The 23,391-nt window shown below is 37.5% G+C and overlaps 1 protein-coding gene across 5 annotated transcripts; it reads right to left on the bottom strand.

The window, feature by feature from the left end:
* Positions 1-1,483: 1,483 nt before the first annotated feature.
* Positions 1,484-22,403, bottom strand: vegfba (vascular endothelial growth factor Ba). 5 transcript variants are annotated; one of them, XM_089135042.1, is made up of 9 exons: positions 21,448-21,518; positions 20,399-20,588; positions 14,897-14,939; positions 13,098-13,294; positions 11,951-12,024; positions 9,145-9,177; positions 7,851-7,955; positions 5,453-5,659; positions 1,484-3,615 (listed from the first exon to the last, which is right to left on the bottom strand). In XM_089135042.1, the coding sequence occupies exons 3-9, from the start codon at positions 14,925-14,927 to the stop codon at positions 3,594-3,596; spliced, it is 669 nt and encodes a 222-aa protein (XP_088991168.1). In that variant the 5' UTR covers positions 14,928-14,939; positions 20,399-20,588; positions 21,448-21,518; the 3' UTR covers positions 1,484-3,593. The 5 variants fall into 5 exon arrangements, with proteins under 5 accessions (XP_088991168.1, XP_039505107.2, XP_039505106.2 ...); XM_039649173.2 differs by lacking the exon at positions 20,399-20,588 and having other exon boundaries at positions 5,453-5,656; positions 21,448-22,403; XM_039649172.2 differs by lacking the exon at positions 20,399-20,588 and having other exon boundaries at positions 21,448-22,402.
* Between the last annotated feature and the right edge of the window lie 988 nt (positions 22,404-23,391).

Here is a 23,391-nt window from a genome sequence, read left to right as displayed (position 1 = left end):
CGACAGGACTCTGGAATTATCTTTACATAGAATAGAATGGAAACACTGAAGCTCTGTCGGTACATTCATATTGTATGCATTTTGTGTATTTGTGATTTATATATTTTCACGGTTCTATATTCTTACAGTGATAGTTACGTTAACTGCACAGACACAGAGGTAGTTGATATATGTTACTTTTGAGAGAGAGAAAATGCTACGTTTATAGCACAGGATATTTCACAGAGTTGAAGGAAAGACAGTCATCATAGACGAGGAAACAGGACAACATATTGACCAGTTGACACTGGAAGTCAACATGAACTCAAAATCAACCCTATTCACTTTCATAAACTTATTGTACATAGTTTCAAAGAAAAGAATATTTCCATTCACATCTTTCATCAAAATGGAACGACTTGCGTGTGGGTCATGTGGGCTGCAATAGTCAAAGCAATAGTTTGGCTTCATTTTGGTTTGGAACGCCCACTTTTTACCATTCAATCAACTGCCAATGTTTTAAATGAAGAGACCCCCTACATCTCATTTTTCACAGTAAATTGGGTTGCAATTGACATTTCATGTTGACTTTGACAAATATCAGTAGTTTGGGAATGCTGATAGCAAGTGGATATCCTAGTCTGGAGGGTGAAAGGGTGCTTAAGGATCTCAATTTACATTAATGCAGATTATGACTAAACAAATAATCTGAGAAATCACTTGAGTGAGGTCAGTAAGGCCTCAGTTCCTTGCTCTTAAAAATCATAATTCAGTCAATAATGCTACATAAATGAGGTGGAAAGAAGTGTTTGGCTAAATGAACACCGTTAAAAAAAAAGTAAGTAACCTTTAGCCTCCCCAGCTAACAGAAAATATGCTAACGTTACCATTAGGTTATGAAAACGTTATTCCTGAATGTTCAGAACATCCAATTTTTTGTCTTACATTAGAGAAAACATTAAAGGGATAGTTCACTTTGAAATTAACTTTTTATATGTTTTAGCTTACCTCAAGGGCGTCCAAGATGTAGGTGTCTTTGTTTCCACAGTAGTTTCAATTTTGATATTTTTAGGTCAAACCGTTCTTGTTTGTCAGTCATTTAATGGAGGTCTATGGTCACCACCTCAAAGATCATGCACAGAGAAGTCCAAATTAAACATAATTTAACGACTCGTAAATGTAAGTACACATTGATGGCCTAAGACACGAAACGAGCGGTATGTGTGAGAAAATGAACAAAATTTGTATCGTTTTTACCTCTTGTAACCACAGCTACAAAGCGCCCGTGGCCTCAGATCACTTGGACGTGGCTGTGGTTACAAGATGTAAAAACGATATAAATACTGTTCGTTTTCTCACACAAACCGCTCGTTTCGTGTCTTAGGCCATCAATGTGTACTTACATTTACGAGTCGTTAAATTATGTTTAATTTGGACTTCTCTGTGCATGCTCTTTGAGGTGGTGACCATAGACCTCCATTTTATGACATAGACAAGAATGGTTTGACCTAAAAATATCAAAATTGAAACTACTGTGGAAACAAAGACACCTACATCTTGGATGCCCTTAAGATAAAACATTCCAAAAAAAACGAATTTCAAAGTGAACTATCCCTTTAAGGAAATGTTTTCTCTAGTATATCATTTCGCAAGTATTATGGGAACATTACTTATGAATGTTCTCTGAACCTGAAAAACGTAGCAAGTAGTAACATTTAAAAACAATAGACTAAAATCCAATTGAAATGTTTCAGAAACCGTTCAATGAACGATGTATAAATAACATTTTTGTGCTAATGTTTTGATTATTAAATTTAATTTCATTTTTTGGTTATTGAAGACCAGGGACCAGGGATTCACGAAAGTCTTCTTAAGAAAGAAATTTTTAGGGAATACAAAATATTCTTATCTTTTTTCTTAAGTTAGAAAATAATTGGGAGTAAAGAAGAATTTTAATATTAAGAATGTTTCGTGAGTCTGGCCCCAGATAACTATGAACAAACATTCTATTAACGCAACTGGACGAACGTTGTTCATAACTTTGAGAGTTCCCTGTTAGCTGGGGAAACTCACAGTCCTCAACATCATCGACTGAACGCTACATCATCTGAGCTGAGCTGTATGATTCTCAAGAAATCAGGCAAAAATACTAATAATATTCTCGGATCATTACAGGCGCAGCAAATTAAATGTCCCACAAGAAACATTGCAAAGCATAATACAAAATGCATCTCAATATAAAAAATAAATACGTCATCCTCCCACTCCTGTGAGATGATAAAGAAAAACTTAACACACAGAATGGGCCCTTCCCTTTTCTGAAGCTTGCCGGGTGCTCTCAAAGTCGAGACTGCGAATTTGTCTATGACGGCCACCCAGCCTGATTCTATTGGTTGAATTAACAAAGAAACATTCTTTAAAATAAAATGGACTACAATAACATTAGTATTCTTTAGATAGATAAAATAAATTCTTCTTTCAGTATCAACACAGAAAAGCTTATATTTACCTGCTTGCATTTGTATGTGTACGCATGAGTGTTTGTGTGTGAGGGAGAAAGAATTTAAAAAAAAAGAGACAGACGAGGTGAAAAGAATAAAGAAAGAGACGAAAAATGAGTGTGATCGGGGGGTGTGGGAGAGAGAAGACGTGTGTTTGGTGAGCACCAATTGAATATAGCCAGTTTTCTATACTATTGGCATTCCTCTCACTGGCTAGCCAGTGGGAAAAGCTTTCAATTCCCAAAGGAAGGAACCAAACAAAAAGCAAATCAAACAAACACAAAAAGACTCATTGATACAGTCTGTGAAGCCACATTATGGACTTATAGAGGCTAGGAATAAATTAGGATAGACGAGCAGATCCTTATTATTCACCACTCAGACCACACAGACACCCGTCCATCCGTCTAATCAACCCATCCAACCATTTAACGCAAGCAGAGGGTCAGAGGACACATTGGGGACGTTCTTAGGATAAGATACTCTGTTTGTGTAGCGAGACACTTGAGTTCTCTCAACATTGAAGGTCTGTCAACATCCATCCCATCAAAAACTCTCCACTTAAGTAGTTTTGTCAAAAAAAAAGACTCCTTCCTTATTCTCTTTTCCTTTTAAGCACACTTGTCGTCCTTAGCATTACACTAGCTGCGTGTGCGTGCCTATGAGGATCCATTGAAGCCAAAGAAAAATCCCAGAATTGGTTTTGGACAAAGCTCAATGAGAACTCCACGACTGGCTCATATTCCAGCGACTGACCCACCGAACTTTAACCAAACACAATGTCAAATAGTTAAAGGTGATCTGAAGATTGGTTTACAGTGGAGAAAAAGCTTCCTAAACTCAACAATAGGATCTGATGTATTCCATACACACGGTACAGAAGTGGATATACAGTGCAAACAGAATGTATATGCATCTAATACTGCTGAAATAGTGTGTGGGACGTAGCCAGATGGGCCAGGGGGTGGGTCTGTGGTTTATTCCCAAGCGCAAACCCTCTTTCTGGGTGAGACCCAAAACTTCAGAGTCCATGACAAAAGAATAAGCAAACCTTTGACCTCCTCAAAGCTGTGCAAAGTTTGATCTGTGGATTATACGGGTGGTTTGATTTCACTATTCACTTTGGGTTTCGCATCTGAAAGGGAACGAGAAGAGGAAAGAGATTACATGCATGTTAAAAATAGCAAGCAACACTTTACTTGAGACTTTTTATAAACAATTGTGATCAGTTGTAATGCATTAAAATACAGTACGCTACAATTCAAAAGTGTAGGGTTGGTACACTGTAAAAAAAATATTTTTTTTATGATTTGTGATCACAACATTTTTTCTTTTGACAAATCAACTTAGATGTAGTTCAGATAACATAATATTTTGAGTTCTGATGATTAAATCAATCTCCTTCATTGTATTAACTCAATTTTTCCATTTCAATTAACTTAAAATTTTAAGGCAACCAGGTTACTTATTTTTTTAAGTTAAACCAATAATATTTTATTGTTTTTACAGTTTATTTTTACAATATTTTTACAGTTTTGAAAGAAGTCTCTTATGCTCATCAAGGCTATTGAAAACAGTTTTGCTGCTTAATGTTTTTGTGGAAACCTTTTTTTTTAAGATTCTTAATAGAAATCTTTTGTAAAATGTCTTTACTGTCACGTTTAATCAATTGAATGCATTCTAGTGGGAAAAAAAGTATTCTTTAAAAAAATAAATATGAAACAACATCATCTAGATGTGCCAAAATTATTTCTGCACAATGTATTTTTGTATTATTCTATTTATTTTCCACTTAAAAAAAAAGTAAATCTTGCGGACGACTTACTCATTTGTTCCCTCGATTCATAAATCATGTGCACGATATAGCAAATGAAGGGAATGAAATGGTCAATCCTCCACACGATTTATAAATCGAGGGAACATGTTTATTAGTAAAAACTAAACCATTTTTATCAAATAAAGATTTTGAAAGGTTGATCCATTCCTTTATTTTAACACAACTGGACTTTTGTAACTCTCTGTACTGCGGTACCGCACCAGCTTCTTTATCACGATTACAATCAGTGCAAAATGCCGCTGCAAGGATTTTAATGAGAGGAAAGAAATATGAATCAATTACACTTGTATAGCGTCTTTGAATTGGCTTCCGGTCCACCTTAGAATTAGATCTAAAATATTACTAACTGTTTATAAATCACTAAACAACCAGGCACCACCATATCTGACAAACCTCTTAACACCATACAAACCCTCTAGATCTCTTCGCGTTTAGAGAATCACAAACTACTTATGGTGTCCAGAACAAACCGCCTGCATAAAGACGACCGGGTTTTTGCGGTAACAGGACCGAGATGGTGGAATGAGTTGCCCCTACCTATTAGATCTTACTGTCAGTAGCCTACAAAAACTAGATGTGATGTTTAACATGCTGTCTATTTATTGATTTACGTGTGTTTCTTTATTTTTTTATGGTTTTATATGTAAAGCACGTTGGTTCAACCATGGTTGTGTTTTAATAGTGCTGTATAAATAAATAAAAGAAAGAAAAAGAAGAAAGGAACAAATTAGTAAATCATGCGCACGATTTAGCCTACTATTTTTGCCCTGTGCGGGGCTCTGTAATTTAGTACTTTTATAACACAAGAGATGCTTTTCAGTTTTGTAGCTGATTGTAGATCTGATAAAAACAAAAAGGTATTTGGTCACAAAAAAAAGACCTATGCAAGAGTGCATTCTGTTTACTGCTTAGTGCTCAATACACTAAACGAGACTGTACTTTTCCAAATACCTCAGGGTGACTTCTGTGGACCGTTACTTTCTCTTATCTATGGGTCACGGATGGAGAAACACTTCCTTGTGCAATAAAATCCCAAATGGAGGCCATGCCATTGTGTGTAAGGGTCTATTTTTAGCACATCGGGTTGCATTTGAATAAGTTGTTTGGCTCTGTATGTGTGTGTGTGTGTGTTTACCGGCAGCTGTGCTCGTTGAGTGTCTTCCCTCTCTTTGTACAGCTCACCTCCCTCAAACTGCACCTGCATTCGCAAGAGGGAGGCTTTGATGTCATCCTGTGGGCGGGGCATGGTGGACACGCCTCTCTGGCAGGTGGTGGAGGGGCGGAGCTAGGCGGGAGGGCAGGAGGGGGAGGAGGAGGGGGTGTAGTTGGCACAAGATTCCTGCTGGCATGAGAGGGAAGAAAATAAGCTGTTGGTGAGAAATAAAGACAGTGTGTGACCTTCATATGCCAAATATGAGCATTTTGACATTGTTTATTGGCATATTACACCAAAAAAGCATCATGAAAGTAAAACATATGTCGATTGAACTACATTTCAAGTGTGCTAAAGCCATGTGATAGATTTGTGAGAGTAGCCATTTTGAGTCTGGTACAAACCATCATGAACTATTTTCCGTTAATCAGTAAAAAAATAAAAATTGGGAGGAATCCCACAAACTAATTCAATTTCAAGTTGAAGAGCACAGATGTCCGAAGGATATGAGTAATTTTAAAATGGTAAGAAAAGCCTCACAGTGATTGAGTAAAGCATATCTGACATAATACTTGCTCTGACAAGTCCGGCGCTGAGAGAATTATGTAAAACCGCAACAACGGACAAAGAGCACGTCGATCCATGCAATCATTAACTTAGCAAAACCAGACCTAAGCCTGCATCTCCACATTAGGCTTGAAATTAAATTCAATAACAAACACAAAAAGACCCATAATGCATTCTGAGCATGCATCAGCCCCGATCTTCTTTTTGGACGGCGGCACCACAGACACACTCTGGATATTGTCTGTGGCCGCCAGTTCTTTGATGTCTCATTTTGTGACGTCTCTGATGGGATGGTGGCCTGATGGGGCTGTTTTTCCCTCTCCCCTTTATTTAACTAAACCAAAACTGAAGAGAAGTGTATAGCTGCGAGTTAATTAAGGAAGAAAATCAATCTTTGTGTGGAAGTGGTTTGAGAGGCTGATAGAGCATGCGGAGGGGAGGCTGAGGAAAAGGGAGGGGCGTTCTGGCTGGCAAATTAGCCTGATTTCACACTTGCCACTGACTCCATCAATGGAGGAGTGCATGATGGATTGCAGGGAGGGAAAGATGGCCCAAAAGGAGCTCTCTCCCTCCACTTGCCCTCACCAAAAACCAATGACGAAGAAGTGAAAGTAGAAAAGGAAGGAGAGGAACTGATTAATAGTTTCCCTTCGACCGGAATTTATTAATTGTTCTCTGAGATGAAGTCAATGCTGCGTGAGTAAATGTGTAGTACGGCACGTACGAAAAAAAGGGATACTGAGGGAATTCGCAGCTCTCTTTGACCAGAAATGGGATTCATGTGCTTTAGTGCTTCGAAATAGGTTTTAATATTTAATAATATTGATGGTACTAAATAAATAAAGGCAAAGCAAAGATGCATTATTAAACATCTTGCTAAACGGCTTCTATTAAATGTATATCAATGATACTTTCTACAATGGCAAAAGAGCATAAAATGTACCATGTTAGTCTTTAAAATGAAAATACCATGGTTAATTAATATACTAATAATATCCTTTAGTACCAAAGTTAATCCAAACAGCCTGAAAACAAGATTGCAACACTGTGTACAACATTATGATATCAATGTTTTTTAAGCCTCACCAAATTTTGTTAGATGTATGCTTAAACTTAAAACCGTATTCAGGACAAATGTGGGCAAAATAGTTTTGATTTATTTTTTCCTAAGTTTGCCTCCTGAACACACACAATTTTTTTGACTCAATTCTACAATGTTAAGTGGGTGGAAAAAACTCCTTAATCGTGTATTTGGGTCAAAAATAGGCACACATAGAAATTAATGCGAAAAACTGTAATTTAAAGCATTCTAAAATAAGCCAAAAATAAGACACCAGGTGACAGCACAGTCACTTCATCTTTAGGTTTTAGCTCTAAGAACTTATTGGAATGATATTTTAATGTAGTTTAAAAAATTGTAAAAAATAAAACATAAAAATAAGCATAATTTACAAAGAAAATATGGTACTTTTTGAAGTAAATAAATTCAAAAATACCCCCAAAATAAAAAAAACACCATAAATGGATAGACAAAACTTTAAGATAGTGATATAGCATTTATAATAAATAAAAATTAGGATCACATCCGAGTCCTCTGTGCCCACATTTGTCCACAATTACAGGATTAAAGGGCTATAAAGTGAATACGGTTTGAGGGCTACTGTACACACATGGCCAATGGGGTAAATAAAATTCTCAAGATATAATCTCTGAAAAATTTTTTATAATTTATAAATTTTTTCTTTTCAATTGTATTGATCTTGTTTTCAGAACATTCAGATAATAATAAGAAAGTACTGATTAAGAAAATTACTTTTGTGTAAGAGGAACATACAATGAACTTTTCCCCATGTGTTTCTTTCGTTTTGGTTTCCCCTTTTGCCGCTTTTTGCCTCTTCTGGTTGTCTGTGGGCCTTGCCTAAAAGAAAAAGACAAAATATAACATATATTAAATATAAATAAATAGGTATTAAAAAGTACATGGCCAAGACTCCATTCAGCTAACTTTATGGACAGACTTTCTACACTTTTTTTATGTCAATGTCAGTCAAGTATTAAACTAAAGTTTATATATTTAATTCAGAGAGTTTTTAAGATGACTTTATCACGTCTTAATTCTTGTGATATTTTGGCTTCGGCCCGTCTGAGGCTCCTCAAGGGCCAGTGGCCTAATTAAGCAATAAAATGAATGTTCTGTTCCGTTTCCCAACAAAGGAGGGTTCTAGGTTTCTGACTCCCTTCCAACAGTGCAAGACGCACGCCAGCTGGACAAACACACACACACACACACACACACACACGGATTGAGTCTTTTAGAAGTCTGAGACATTTTATGTTCCTTGTCAGTCTTATTCTTATTCAAATGATCTTTTTCCATAAATGTAAGTTGAACAGAGTAAATTCCACGTTAAATTAACAGATTGGCTGTCCACTGGCAATAAAGAGAGGAGAATTACTTGTAAAACAAATTACAACACAAGTGTGAAGCTGAGGAGGACCAATGCCAATTTCACACATTACATCCTACTTAAATATTTTTTTTTATGATTTACCACTTGCTCTCACCAGTTCTAATAACAGTATCGGTTATAATTAGCTGATGTCAGGATACACACTAAAATGAGCCTCAAGCTTGCAATAAAACTCAAAAATAGTGGTGTAAAATTATCATTATTATAGCTCATACTTAAAAGTAGTATGTACAAACAGACTAAGTACAGTTTATGCAACAGATAAATCCTGTGGCACAGTGTCTAAGCAGTTAGACTTGTGTTTTTCATCTAGAGGATCCTAGACGGGACAATGAAAGGGATATTTGTAAAAAGCATTAGCCTTTCTCTTTAACACCAGGGTCAGAGTAAACTAGTATCAGCAGAACAGACTGAACCAACCACCTCTGCCTTTCACACACAATTAACTCAGCAAGCAGCCATCTCCATGGAGTTAATGTGTGTGTGTGTGTGTGTGTGTGTGTGTGTGTGTGTGTGTGTGTGCAGTGGGGCAAAGGGAAGAGAGGGCAAATGCTGTTCACACTGCTGGTAAACTTCACATCACTCATTCTCTCTCTCTCTCACACACACACACACACACACACACACACACATTACCTGGTTGGCTCTGCATAAAGATTTGCTTTTAGCCTGTAGGGAAAAGACAGACAGTTAAAACAGAATAATAATGAAATTTACAATTAAAAGAAAGATCACATATTATATTATAAAAGCATACGCACAGAGATATTTAATGGTTGATATTTAATTATTGTTCATATTTTATATTATTAAAAAAACAACAACAACTATAACCCATTAAAAAGTATTAAACTGTTGGCATGCATTTTAATTTAATCACATTATAATCGACAAAGCTATTTTAAGCACTTAAAGTGAGAACTTCATCATATTATATTACTAAATCATATTATTATTTAATAATTGTAAAACAAAGCATCTGGATATGCTAATAATACATTCCCCACTGATTGGTGCACAGTGATTGCTGCTTGTTCAAATAAGTGCCATCTATTACCCGTATAGCAACACAGATAATATCGAAAACGTGACAAAATGGGCAGATCTCTAAACTCGTTAGATCAATCCCGATATATATATATGTCGGATTTCTAATGGTTTCAGCATGTCGGAGTGTAAACGTTATCAAATGTTTTATCGCATGATAGCGTGAGCATTAGCAGAGCGATCAGAACGGGCGCAGGTAAACAGTTAATAATGTTGGCTGCGTGGGAGTTTGAGTAACTCAGGGTTGGTCAACAGTAGTGAGTTCAGTTTGTACGGGGCAGATCAGTATTACAAAGAGAGGATAGAGAGGCGAGCGCATGTAAATGCTCTTACCGAAAGCTCAGCTCCAACCCTGGCCTTAATCCGAACCCCACAACCTCTGAAAGGGCTTTTGAGGAGAACCTCACAATGAACTGATAAAGAGCCGACGGTGACAGCTCGGCTACGTGCCAACAGAACAGTGTTTTGGGGGTGACGACTTTCTGTGACTGGGTTCAGGAAGTACTCCGTGGGGAGATGGGGTCATTCCCCATGTGACAGACAGGGTGGTTGTGAATTTGTGGGTGGGTGTATGTGGGGTGATCTGAAAGTCAGATAGGCTTTGGATTGGTGTGTGTGGGTGGGTTTACTTAGCTATTTTTTGAGGACAAAATTCCCCAAATAAGTTGGCAATTTGTTTACTCCCTTTCGAGTGTTTTTCAATGGTTAAAATGATTAATAAATATAGTAACTCTTACATCCAATAATGCTTAATAACCCGACAATGAGGTCAAGTAATGTCCTTAAACGTTTGCTGATAATTTACTCACCCCCATGTCATCCAAGATGTCCATGTCTTTCTTTCTTCAGTCGAAAAGAAATCAAGGTTTTTGATGAAAACATTCCAGGATTTTTCTCCACTTTACTGGGAACCAAACGGTTCAAGGTCCAAAAGACAGTTTCAGTATAAACTGTTCGAAGGTCTTAAAACGATTCCAGACAATGAATAAGTTTTAGTTTTATAAGCTCAAATGCTCGCCTTGCTCTGTGATGCGCGTTCGTGACTCTCCTGCTCGAACTCGTTCATCAAAATGAACAAATATTTTTCCGAGTCAATTCCTTCATTTCGTTCATTGAATGAGCCAAATGACTCGAAAAAAAAGATTTGTTCATTTTGATGAACGAGTTCGAACAGGAGACTCACGAACGCGCATCACAGAACACAGCAAGGCGACCATTTGAGCGTATAAAGCTTAAACTTTGTTATTTTTTTTAAATGACCGATCGTTTAACTTGATAAGACCCTTATTCATCGTCTGGAATAGGTTAAAGCCCTTCGAACAGTTTACAATTTGCACTGAAACTGTCTTTTGGACCTTGAACCATTTGGTTCCCAGTGAAGTCCATCATATGGAGAAAATCCTGGAATGTTTTCATCAAAAACCTTAATTTCTTTTCAACTGAAGAAAGAAAGACATGGACATCTTGGATGACATGGGGGTGAGTAAAGAATCAGTAAAAGCTTTTTTTAAAAGTGAACTACTCCTTTAAACTGTGTTCTTTTATCACAAATTTTTATGACCTTTAACAAATTTTGCTCCAAATACACAACCGTTTAAAAGTTTGGGGTCCTTAAGATTTTTTTGATAGAAATTAACACAAGGACACATTAAATTGATAAAAAGTGACATTCAAATAAATATTTTCAAATAGAAAACTGTTATTTTAATTTGTAATAATATTTAGCAATATTACTGTTTTCACTGTATTTTTATCAAATAAATGCAGACCCCAAACTTTTGAACAGTAGTGTGTATACTTGCTTTCTGAGGGATTATTCAATGTGCTAATGTCATTTTACGTTTTCAAAATCTTTTTTCTTGAATTGTTTTCAGGTTTTTCAATGATCTGAAGTTTTTCTGTACATATAAATTATAAAAATTTAAGCCACAAGTACCACAATTTCAAGATTTCAAGAACTATTCATTCAAAAAGCATTCAATTTTGTAGTGCTATGTCTAGATGTTTCTGAATAAAAGAGCGTGTCATGTGCACTCTTAGAAGAAAAGGTTCTATCAGCGCTACGTATTTGGAACCCCTAAAAGGTTCTATACACTCTTAAAATAAGGGTTCCTCTGGGTTCTATATAGAACCCTGGGGTTCCTTACTTGGCCAATAGAACCTTTTACCAAAAAAAAAGGTTCTATATAGAACCATTTTGGAGTTCCATATATGAAGCGGGGGATGGAACCATTTCTGGTTCTAAATAGAACAATTTCTTCTAAGAGTGTAGGGTTTGGATTCGTCTGTCATAAATAGCTTTATATTAAAACAACACAAATCTATGGTATGCTGGCCCTTATATATATAGCTAGGTCAGTTTGTTGGAATATGTATGTGTGAGTATGTATCTCACCTGCACTCACACTGGTTGTGTTCAATGAAAGGCAGCTGCACAAGGTCATGCTTCATGTATGAGGTCCTCATGAGCTGTTGAGTTTAACAGAGCAGGAGTCAGTACACACACACACTGTTCTGCATAATAATGACTCTATCTTTTATCCAAAATCTCTCTAATACAGTACGTGACCAGGATCCGTCCTGATCCATTACACTAGAGACTCCATCTAACCACACACTGAATATGTATGACTGACTCATGCTGTGTGTCCTCTGTGGCTGAGACATGAGGTTTGAGATCTTGTATTATACGGGGGGTAGTGTGTGGAGTAGCCTTGTGTAGCCTAATGACATAAGGTATGGGCTCTATAGCCACTGCTATTGGCCAATGACTGCACACTTAGTCAGGAAGAGGCTGTGTTACTTACATGTAAAGCGACCAATCACAGTTTTGTTATGGGTCATGTTTAGGGGTGGGTACAATAGCAATTACTGCATGCTGTAACAGACTATCAATACCTTGATGTTTACCGGCATATGCAGCACATATTTCTTGATCTTCTTTTATAGATGTGAGAGGACACACAAAATGTGAAAAATCACATGGGAATCCAAAGGGTTGGCCAAGCTTGGAAAATAATACTTTCCCTGTACTGTATATTGTCAGTACACATCCCTTTTGAATACAACTACAGTAAGTGCCTCAAACACATGATGTCTTAAAGTTTCAATGCTGTAAATCCATAATTTTGAATTCATTTGTGCGGCATCCGATCTTTTAAACGCTGTTTTGTTTCCTGGTGGACTGCTAAATATCCCCACACACTAGGCTTCCAGGAAACTTGTAGGAGTCAAGTTTTTTGAACAGTAGTGTAAGTTAGGGTTACGGTTAAGGTTAGATATAACCCTATATGATATACAGAGATCCCTCAAAGTATTCATCTAATGTAATCTAATTAATTTTTACAGATATACATCTCAAGCACACTTTACAAGCCAGACATTTCACAAAAAGAAGTTTGTTGAATTATAAATAAAACAATAGATAAACTGCTCAAAATGAAGATAAAAAGTATTGTGACACTGGATGTCAAAAATTTGTGAAATATGTCCACAGTTAATGTGATTGACCACCTGAGTTGTGCATTTGTGTGTGTGTGTACCTCCATTACAAGTGTGTGTGTTTGTGATGGCACACACTCGAGCGCCTCATCGGAGCAGCAGCCTCCGCAGCGGCGCAGCGTTACACACGACGGCAGGAAGAGGTGATGCGTCTCCCAAGGAAACTCCCGCCAAACCTCCACCAACGTCTCTCTGGGATGACATCCGCTTCTCTGATACACATCCAACCACCTCACCACTGAGAGAAAGAGAATAAATGAAAGATACAGAGTCAGAAAACACTTCAGTCTCAAAAGGATAATTCAATTCGGTCATCATTTATTCATCCAAACATGTTTCCAAAATGAGTTCCTTTCTTTTGTTGAACACAAGAGAATATATTTGAAAGACTATCTATTTTAGACAACCTGCTTCATCATTCATTTAAATTATTTACTTGTCAGTGGAGATCATACAAAATCGGGGTGATGTGAATAGAGCTCTTGGTGTGGAAACAAGATATCCATGCTCTTATGAACTATATTTAAATGAATTACTGTGGTAACTGACAGCATGTCAGAGATGACATTTATAGAGCATAACCCAGAACATTCCTCTAAATATTAAGCACCTATGTGCTGGTACTTTAAAGAAACCAATTTACTGATATGAAGCACTTATAAATGTAGAATTAAATATATTTTTACTCCCCAAAACATATGATTATTTTACAATAGCAGATTCTTTAAGTGACCTCCCGCTAAAATAAATAGTCCTTGAAATCAAAGTTAATACACTACCATCCAAAAGTTTGGGGTCGTTTTGATAATAACAGTAATATTGTTATGCTTTTAAACAATTGTTTTCTATTTTAAATACTTTATAAGTATTTTGTTTCTGTTATGGGTAAGTCATAACTCCAGTATTTAGTGTCACATTGTCCGCTGATTTGCTTCTCAATAAACATTTCTTATAATTGTGTATTCTTATTAAAGCAGTAGTAGTTAACTTTTGCTAATAATTTACTCACCCCCATGTCATCCAAGATGTCCATGTCTTTCTTTCTTCAGTCGAAAAAAAATTAAGGTTTTTGATGAAAACATTCCAGGATTTTTCTCCATATAATGGACTTCATTGGGAACCAAACGGTTCAAAGTCTGAATCTTTGAACGAATGAACAAATATTTTTTTGGAGTCATTTCGTTCATTGAACAGAGCAAGGCGAGCATTTGTGCTTATAAATCTTAAACTATTTTATTTATTTTTGAAATGACCGATTGTTTCGGCAGATAAGACCCTTATTCATCGTCTGGTGTCGTTTAAAGCCCTTTGAAGCTGCACTGAAACTCTCATTTGGACCTTGAACCATTTGGTTCCCAATGAAGTCCATTATATGGAGAAAATCCTGAAATGTTTTCATCAAAAACCTTAATTTCTTTTCAACTAAAGAAAGAAAGACATGGACATCTTGGATGACATGGGGGTGAGTAAATTAACAGCAAAAGTGAACTAATCCATCACTATATTTTTGTGGAAACCATAATACGTTTTGAATCATAATGAATGAAGTTCAAAAGAACAGCATTTATTCCAAATAGAATTTTTGTAATGTCTTTAATTGACTGCCACTTTTGAACATCATTGGGTAATTTCTGAATTAAAGTATTATTAATATTATTAAATCTTATCTGAGCCCAAACTTACGAACTATAATAGTATAGTAGACAGTAGCTGGCAAAGAGCCATTTTGCCAAGAGCAATAAATAACCAAAAACAAAAAAATCAATTTTATTGAATAAGCTCACAAAATGAGTAATGCACCTATGATAATAGAAGTAGAAAAGAAAGCAAGACTCAATACCTTCTCCAGACCTGTGGCTCTCTGTTGGCATCCAGTGGTCTGACTAGAGGAAAGGACACAGACAAGGAGTCAGACACAACATACAGCAGAGACAATAACAAAACCGCATAAATGGTGCTGTGAAGAACTGATTCCAGTGAACATATGCTAAAAACATGATTTCTAGTGTTTATTTGTGCCAGAGCAGCATAAAGTTGGACATTAGCACACATTCACACAAACATGCCCCTCATTCAATGGGGTCCGCGCACTGGAACAAGGTCACCGCCGAGAGAGAGCAGACTTTGCACTACAGCGCAAACAACACACGCATACATGGCTTCCCTGCACCGTGCCGGACTACTTTCTGTGAGGGTGGTTTTCCGAGCATGTGTGTCAATCGCATTACAGGTGATCTCACACTGATATAAGCCAGTGCATTCAATTACACCCCCACAGACTCACACACATGGCGTGAGAATGAGTGCTTCTGCACGTTTATTTCGCAACGATGGCATCTAAGCAATAAATAAAGGTTTAACGTAATTAAACACAATATTTATCAGAAGACATGGCAGATCCTTGCACGGTTACGAGTGGAGAGGCGTCTGCAGAGTCTGTGTTGCAATATGAAGGTTGAGTCAGTCAATTTCTCATCAACCTCATGCCTCAGTGCCATTGTGAAATACAGCAGCCAGCACAGAGCTGGCAAGGGGACTGGCACACACACATATTAACACTCACTTTCACTCCCTGAAATGCACACACATTAAAAATCTCAATGCTGCCAGTTTTTTTTTTTTGTTTTTTTTTTGTATGCAGCAGTTGGCTGCATTTGGCTGCGTCAGTCCTCTCTTTCTAAAAGCCCTTGAGTTTGAGCACCAATCATCAGCTCAGCTGCCCCGCTCTCCCACAATCGCCCTCCACATGAAGACCGTGGGTCAGGCTGGCATTTGTGAACGGACTCGAGCGTTAAGAAGTTAGGAAACAAAGCTATCAGGCACTGGTTTATGGCAGATCCAAAAGTCTCAGATCACATGGGAAATCTGGGATTCTTTTTTACATTTAAGACGTTTTTTGGATGTTCACGCATTAAAAAAAAGAGAAGTTATGATGTAAAATATTTACGATTTTGGACTATTTCTAGGTCAAATATAACCAAAAACATGAGAACTCCATTGAAGCAAAAGATGGAACGAACTTCTCCAAACATGCTGGAGAACGTGACCATCAGGTTTCGTTCATGTCAGTTCCAGTGCTGCTGTCATTAAAGCATGAAACGGAAGTTGCGATAGTCTTTTCTTTCTTATTGTGACGAATATCTGAAGGGAGACAGCTTCTCGAACAAGATGAAATGTACATGGCCTGGGCACAAAAAAATGGTCCAAGCCAAAAATGGAAAAATATTTAGTGATCTTTTAATGGACTCTTAACCATTTCAATCACACATTACTGTGAAAATTAGCCTGAATAGCACAAATACTCTAGATGCAGTAACTTAGCACAGAGTAGCCTTCCCTTTTGCATTCTTTAAACGTTTAAGCCGTGTGGTAAACTTGCAGACAGCTTCTTACAAGAAGGAGTCAATGTAGTTCTACTCAATGTCATTCGCTTCAAATAGTTCATGAGCAGTTGAAAAACGTCTCCCAGTTAGTTTGAGTTTTAATATAGGCGCTTTTCCACTGCATAGTACGGTACGGTTCGGTTCGGTACGGCTCACTTGTGGTGCTTTTCCACTGCATGGTACGGTACAGTACGGTTCGCTTCAGGTCGCTTTAAATGGTACCTGGTCTGTTGAGGTTCCAAGCGTACCGTACCGGTACTAAAATGTGACGTGAAACACTGCAGATCACTGATTGGTCAGACAGAATCGTCACTACCAGCGTCATTGGATTTGCGACACGAGACACTTTTTTAGCAGTATTTTTGTTTTGCTGCCATCAGCCTCATTTTAAACACATTTTTCCGTCTAGCAGTTAAGAACAACCACATACCGAGAATCAGGAACACCATCCCCTCGATAGTCTCCATTGTTCCTGAGTTGTGGGTTTGAAAATGTGGCGCTTTTAAGATGATGTCATGGCAGTAGAGGCGCGCGCAAATAACGATCAGTCCCACACACTTTGAAGGGGTACTACTGCAGTGGAAACGAAAAGCGATCCGAAGTGTTCCGCGCCGAGACGAAGCGTACTGAGCCGAACCGTACCGTACTATGCAGTGGAAAAGCGCCACATGAAACCAAATATTGTCTATAGACGAATCCGACGAGCGTACTTGTGTAGGCTGCCATCTTGTGGCGACGCCATTACTGAGCTGTTACACCGGCATAGACATATGCACCGGTATGTAAACAAACCTCGGAGATAAGGTGATAACGCACCCTTGATGACAGCTACAGCCAGGCAGACTTGTTGGGTTGATGATGTTAGACATTGGCCTGCAGTCACAGATGAAGGTACAAACGATCTTACAGATTATTTATGAAAATAGCTTGGCAAGCTAGCTAGGCTAACGTTTGCTACAGAGGAAACTAAAAAAAGATCTGTCCATTTGGCAACAATAAATAAATAGGCTAAATAAATTAAATCAAATAAACAATTTCATGTTTTTCATTTGTGTCCATTATTTATCTCATGTTTACATTGCAACGGGCATGGGTAAGGTAACGTTACAGCTAGAAAGTAAGTTAGCTATACATAATATCGACCAACTACTGTTTTTAAACCATGGAAAGAGGTCAATATAACAGCAGGAGAACAATTATGTCACATAACGTTACATTCAGCTCAGGAAAGCCATTTAATGACCATAGCATGTAAATTGAATAGAAAAAATAACAAGAGAGGAGATTTTGCTGATCACTATATCACACATTTATTATATTTTTTTACTTATGTCATTAAATAATTGTTATTATACGTGAATGTCCGCGTCTTGTACTCGCCCAGGAAATCTTTGTAAACCGTACGGCTCCAGACAGGGGCAGTCGACCCGGGGTATTCACAATGTTTTCTCTTCAAAATTGAAATTTTACTGCCACCATTAAAACAATTTAGAACGGAAACTGTTTACCCACTCGACATTATACAAGGGCTAACGTTGTAACGTTAGTGACAGTCGTAAATCGCGAGCTGTTTATTCCAGTGGACGCAAGTTGCAACTAAAACAATAGAAGGCAATGGCGCAACGCTACCCAGCAACAGCTCAGTAACGGCGCCCGCTTACTTCCGGTAGTTTCGCCGGATTCGTCTATAGGGTTCAAATCTGGACTCTAACCAGCCAAAACATCAGCCTGATGGCCACATCTTGGTTGTGTTTGCAATTTAGGCAGGAGCATTGTCTTGTTGAGAAATTACATCTGATCATTCCATGTTAGATAACAAGTTTTCAGTAGTGGGAAGCAAGCCATTCTGCAATATTCTCCTGTACTCGAAAAAGCATCACAGTGACTTAGCTCACCGATACCAGCAGCTAACATGACACTCTTCCTCCATGCTTCACTGTGGTAGAAATGCATTAGCAACTCGTGTTTCATTGTGATTCATTACTCCACACACACAACTTCCCATATTCTGGCAAAGTATATATTCTGTCTTATGTATTTCTGAGACAGCAATGGCTTTTTAAGTAGGCCATTTGCTTAAGTTTTGCTAATTTCCTGAGCAATAATTTGAGGTTAAAGGGTTAGTTCGCCCAAAAATGAAAATTAAGTCATTAATTACTCACCATCTTGCTGTACCAACCCAGTAAGATCTTCGTTCATCTTCGGAACACAAATGAAGATATTTTGGATTAAATTTGAGAGGTGGATCACTGCTACATAGGCTGCCTAAGGGATTGAAACTTGACGGCCCAGAAAATCAATGAAGAAAATGTTTAAATATTCGCTTATCAAGCAACGAGAATACATTTTGTGTGAAAAAACAAACAAAAATAACGACTTTATTCGACTACTCCATTTCTTCCTTGTAGGCCTGAGTAACACAGTCTCATCCCAAAAAGTCATATAACTGACGTTTTGGGACGTATTTTGACCATACGTCAATATCCGCCTTTTTAGGGCCCCCTTAAACGTCGGTAGATGGCGATCCCGGGCCGTCACACAACTGACGCTTTACCTTTAACGTCAGTTAGATGACGGGTTAGGTTTAGGGTTAGGTTTAGGTATGGGGTAGAGTTAGGATCCCATAACCTCATCTACCGACGTTTAAGGGGGCCCTAAAAAGGCGAATATTGACGTATGGTCAAAAGACGTCCCAAAACGTCAGTTATATGACGTCTTGGGATGAGACCGGGTTGGCCTGAGACGACTTCAAGAGATTTCCACGACGCATGCGCGAGAATTGCGATCTTCTTCAACAACTTCAGTTCAATTCTCACACATGTGTCGTGGAAATCTCTTGAAAGCTCTTATAGCATGGGGGTGAGTAAATAATGACTTAATTTTCATTTTTGGGTGAACTAACCCTTTAAGAAAGCTATGCGTTTAGGGCGGGACTGGATTTTGCCCATAGAGACTTGATTGGATGGTTTTGGTTTGCTATTGGTGGATCTCATGTGAGTGAAAGGTTGCCTTCACGACAGTAAACACATCATCATAGAAGAAAAGAGATGCTGTAAGAGGGAAAGAACGTTTTTTTGATTAAAAATTATAAGTGCACAGACATTTAAAAAACTAATGATGTGCACCGAACAGATAAATCATTTATAATAAATACTGCAATTTTCCATTTTTAAAAATCCATAAAACAAAAAAAAAAAAACAAAAAAAAGGTTTGTTCATTTTGATTTTCATTGTGACTTTAAAGCAAGAGGAGACAAACCAAATAGCCTACTGTATTCGACCGGATCACACTAAATGCGTCTTTATAGCATGCAGCCGGTGTTTTTTCGCTTAAAGTGAGTTTTTACGTGCATGGTTAGGGTAGGTTTATTGGTGGTGTGGGGTGCGTGTGTATTACACGCAAATGAACTGTCTGCGTATCATATGCACACACTCATTTTCGCGTATAAATTGCACGACAATACACAATGCGTGCTATAGAGACGCGCAATTTTCTCTCACATTTTTATTTTGATAATATTATTTGAAAGTGAAAAATACAAGTATGCAAAATGGAATTATTTTCGCTGGTGGCCTCAGACTTCAGGACTGCAATGCATAGGCTACACAGAAAACGTTCGCACTAAGCAGCTTCATCATCACTGCGCACGTGACAGGGAGAACCCTAAATGTCACAGGGTTAGACTTTTCGTGCCATACCATATCATGCACTTTCACCAAGACTGGCAGCATGCCATGCAATGTAATGCAACATTCTGAAGGTTTACATTTCACGGCATCTTCAGCGTCATCAAATTAAATATACTAGAGCCAAACTGCAGTCTAAAATAAATAAAAGAAGTTTCGGCTAAACACAACAGGACAAACGATGAGTGGAGCTGCATCATTATGAAGACTTATGATATGCATCCATAAAGCAGAGCTCTGGTCACACGTACACCGAGCAGCAGACCACATACCGCTGCGCTTGCGAAGAACGGAGATGCGCAAAATCAGTGCATTCTGCCATCATCCTGCTTTCATATGCTACAGCTCGCAATGCTGATATTCTAACAATAGGTGTCATATACTGGCCTGATGGCTGTAATGTTGACAAAAGCTTGTGTAAGTGAAGATAACGATAAGATAGGAAGTGCGTCACTGTCTATCCTTCGGAGATCCAGACAAAAAACAAAAAGGACATAAATATGTTTAGGGCAAACAAATATATATAGCCTTTTAAAATGTTATTATTATTATTATTATTATTATTATTATTTTAAACACGCACACAAATTATTAAACAGCCACTAAGAATGTACGAGGTAGGCCTATAGAAACTGCACGAACTAGCCAAAATATTGAGACTAAAAAAAAAAGTAAAAATAAAGAAAGAAAAAAACAAAACAAAAAAACTTATAGGCTAGTGGTAATAAAAAATATAATATTACCACATTAAATTATGCATTTAACTATTTGAAACATTTAATAATATTCTAGCATTATATTAGCCTATAATTAATATTATTACCATCCCCACATTATTAATTAGGCTATCATTGGCCACACCCCCATGATGTGCTCTTTAACACCCTCAGATCGCTGTGCTCTCAGACAATAAACAAAAAAAAATATATAGGCCTATACCCACTGTGAACACAAATACATGTGGGTTTTATCAAAGCATTATATATCTTTAAAAGCAGCACATTTCCCATCCTGCCAAACGTCAATGACCGTCAGGTTATTTCAACATATAAAAGCTTAGACGAGTGTTGAGCATTAACTCAGCTCTATAAAGTGCATTTTACAAGCAATGGTGTAAAATCTGCAATAATAAAAGATATTTATTCAGTGTGATAAAAGACAACCACAACAGAGTTAGGCTAATTTAATCAAATCAAGTTTAAAGATTAATATAAAGAACACACTTTATAGCGGCTGATTTAAATAATCTGCGAGAGCATGTAATGCTAACTAGGCCTATATAATTATCATTAGGCTATTATAATACAGAGCATGTTCTTACCGGTGTCTTGGCACATTGTGTGGGTATTCTGGCAAGTGAGACGAACTGAAACATTCCCAGAATAACTCTCAGTTTGATCCCCATTGTTTGAGTTCACCAAGAAAAGTCCGAAATAGTTGAGTGAATAATATAACAAGAGGTCCAACGTCCAGTCCTGTATACAGTTGGTAATTCTCTATGAATGATTATTCCACTTTCACATCCGAATCCAACATCTTTAATCCAAACAGTGACAATTTACTCAGTAGATTCTCAAAAAACAGAGCAATTGTCATTCCTGTCATGGTTTAACGATAAAAGAAACAAAAATGAAATATAAGTTTTAAAAAGGGACGCAACACGGGCTCCTTGAGTAAAAAGGCTTTTGAGATGCTCAGATGACCGTAGGACGAATTTATTATAAATAACTAGCTATAATAATCCCAATGGGCTATGTTATTTTACAGGAGAGTTTTCCATGCATTTCATTTATACCGGCTCCCTCGCAGCAGAATTCCCGGTGGAAGTAGAGTACGTCCTTATGGTCCAGAGAAACATATATCCGCTAACAAATAAATATATCCTCAAGAATCGATGTAATGAGCCTCCTGAAGGTCTCTGTGTCTCCCGTCTGGTATTTCAGACCCTTTGCTTTGTGTGGCGCATCCCGTGCTACTGTAGGTCACCAGTGAAATCATGCACCTATGATGACGCTTTGCTTGTCAGACACGAGATCTTATAATTTAAATGTTCGACATATTCATAATATATAGGCTACGCAATGCACATGCGCCTATATGGAATAGTAATCAGAGAAATGCACCTTGATATGGTTAAGGTCGTTTTCTCCAGTCTCTTATTTGCCCTTCAGGACTCACACGCTCCCCAACTCTCGGTGCGCGTCACCGTCGCGCTCGTGGAGGAACTTTTCTTTTTTTTCCCCTTGACGCGCAGACTTTGCTCGCGCGCAAACTAGCACAGGTGTAATGCTCGCGCATCGTGAGGTGGACAATTATTAACTGACTCCCCCTGTCTATTTGTGAGTGCTTGTCTCTGTCAGGGTTTTTTGAGTTTTTTAAAGGAGAAACGTAATTTAGGTTTTACACCCTGATCTGACAGGATGACGGATAAAAAACGGAAACTTTCGGTTCTGGATGCAGATTGGTAAATTTAGCTACAAAATATTAGTGCGATAAACAGTTCAAAGCGAAACGGTGTGGATATTATCTACCTCACTTTGTTCTAAATAACTTGATTTCATGATATTTCATATTTTTAGCTTAAACAATAATAATAATAAAAACAGTTACCACGTTAATCGCATTTTAGGTTACCTGACAAGACATTTTTAGTGTAGAAACGCGAAACACCTGTTAACCTAGTTACTATATCACTGCGCAGCATCCATAGAGACCCGACTGTCAACCAGGGACTATATCTTGCTGCGGAAGGATGGAACTTAAAGGGACAGTTCACCCAACAAATTAAAATATACCCCATGTCGTCACAAATCTGTATGACATTCTTTCTTGGCAAAGACAAATAAAAAACAACAACAACAACAACAGTTTAGCAAAACGAGTGAGCTGCTTTTGGACAATAAAAGTAGACGGGGAAAGGCTCCAAAAATAAATTTAAATCTAAATCTTCTGAATACAACGATAAGTTTGACTAAAAAACGAAAACAAAACAAAAACCCTTTAAACAGTCACCATTCACTTCAATGTATGGAAAACAGCAACTTGGACATTGACTCATTTTGTTCTACAAAAATAAACCACGTTTCGAAAGACAAATGTATATTTCGGCCAAACTATTCTTATCCATTAATTTTTAGATGATGCAATTATTTTCCAACCAATGTTGTGGACAGGACTATTTTTTAAAATTCATTCTGCAGGCAATACTTAAGCTGCAGAATGCACCTACAAACTTTTACTTGCCAATTACATAATATAAAAAAAA

Source organism: Pimephales promelas, chromosome 9, assembly GCF_988280905.1.
Source record: "Pimephales promelas chromosome 9, fPimPro1.hap1.1, whole genome shotgun sequence".
NCBI lineage: Eukaryota > Metazoa > Chordata > Actinopteri > Cypriniformes > Leuciscidae > Pimephales > Pimephales promelas.
Note: the sequence above shows the minus strand (reverse complement) of the source record. Positions and strands in the feature narration are given on the sequence as shown.

Coding starts and splice junctions, on each gene's coding strand:
- vegfba (XM_039649172.2), bottom strand. CDS start 21,531: ATGGGGATCAAACTGAGAGTTATTCTGGGAATGTTTCAGTTCGTCTCA. Junction 14,940..21,447: donor CACAATGTGCCAAGACACCG/GTAAGAACATGC, acceptor CCTTTCCTCTAG/TCAGACCACTGGATGCCAAC. Junction 9,178..11,950: donor CACAACCAGTGTGAGTGCAG/GTGAGATACATA, acceptor TTTTCCCTACAG/GCTAAAAGCAAATCTTTATG.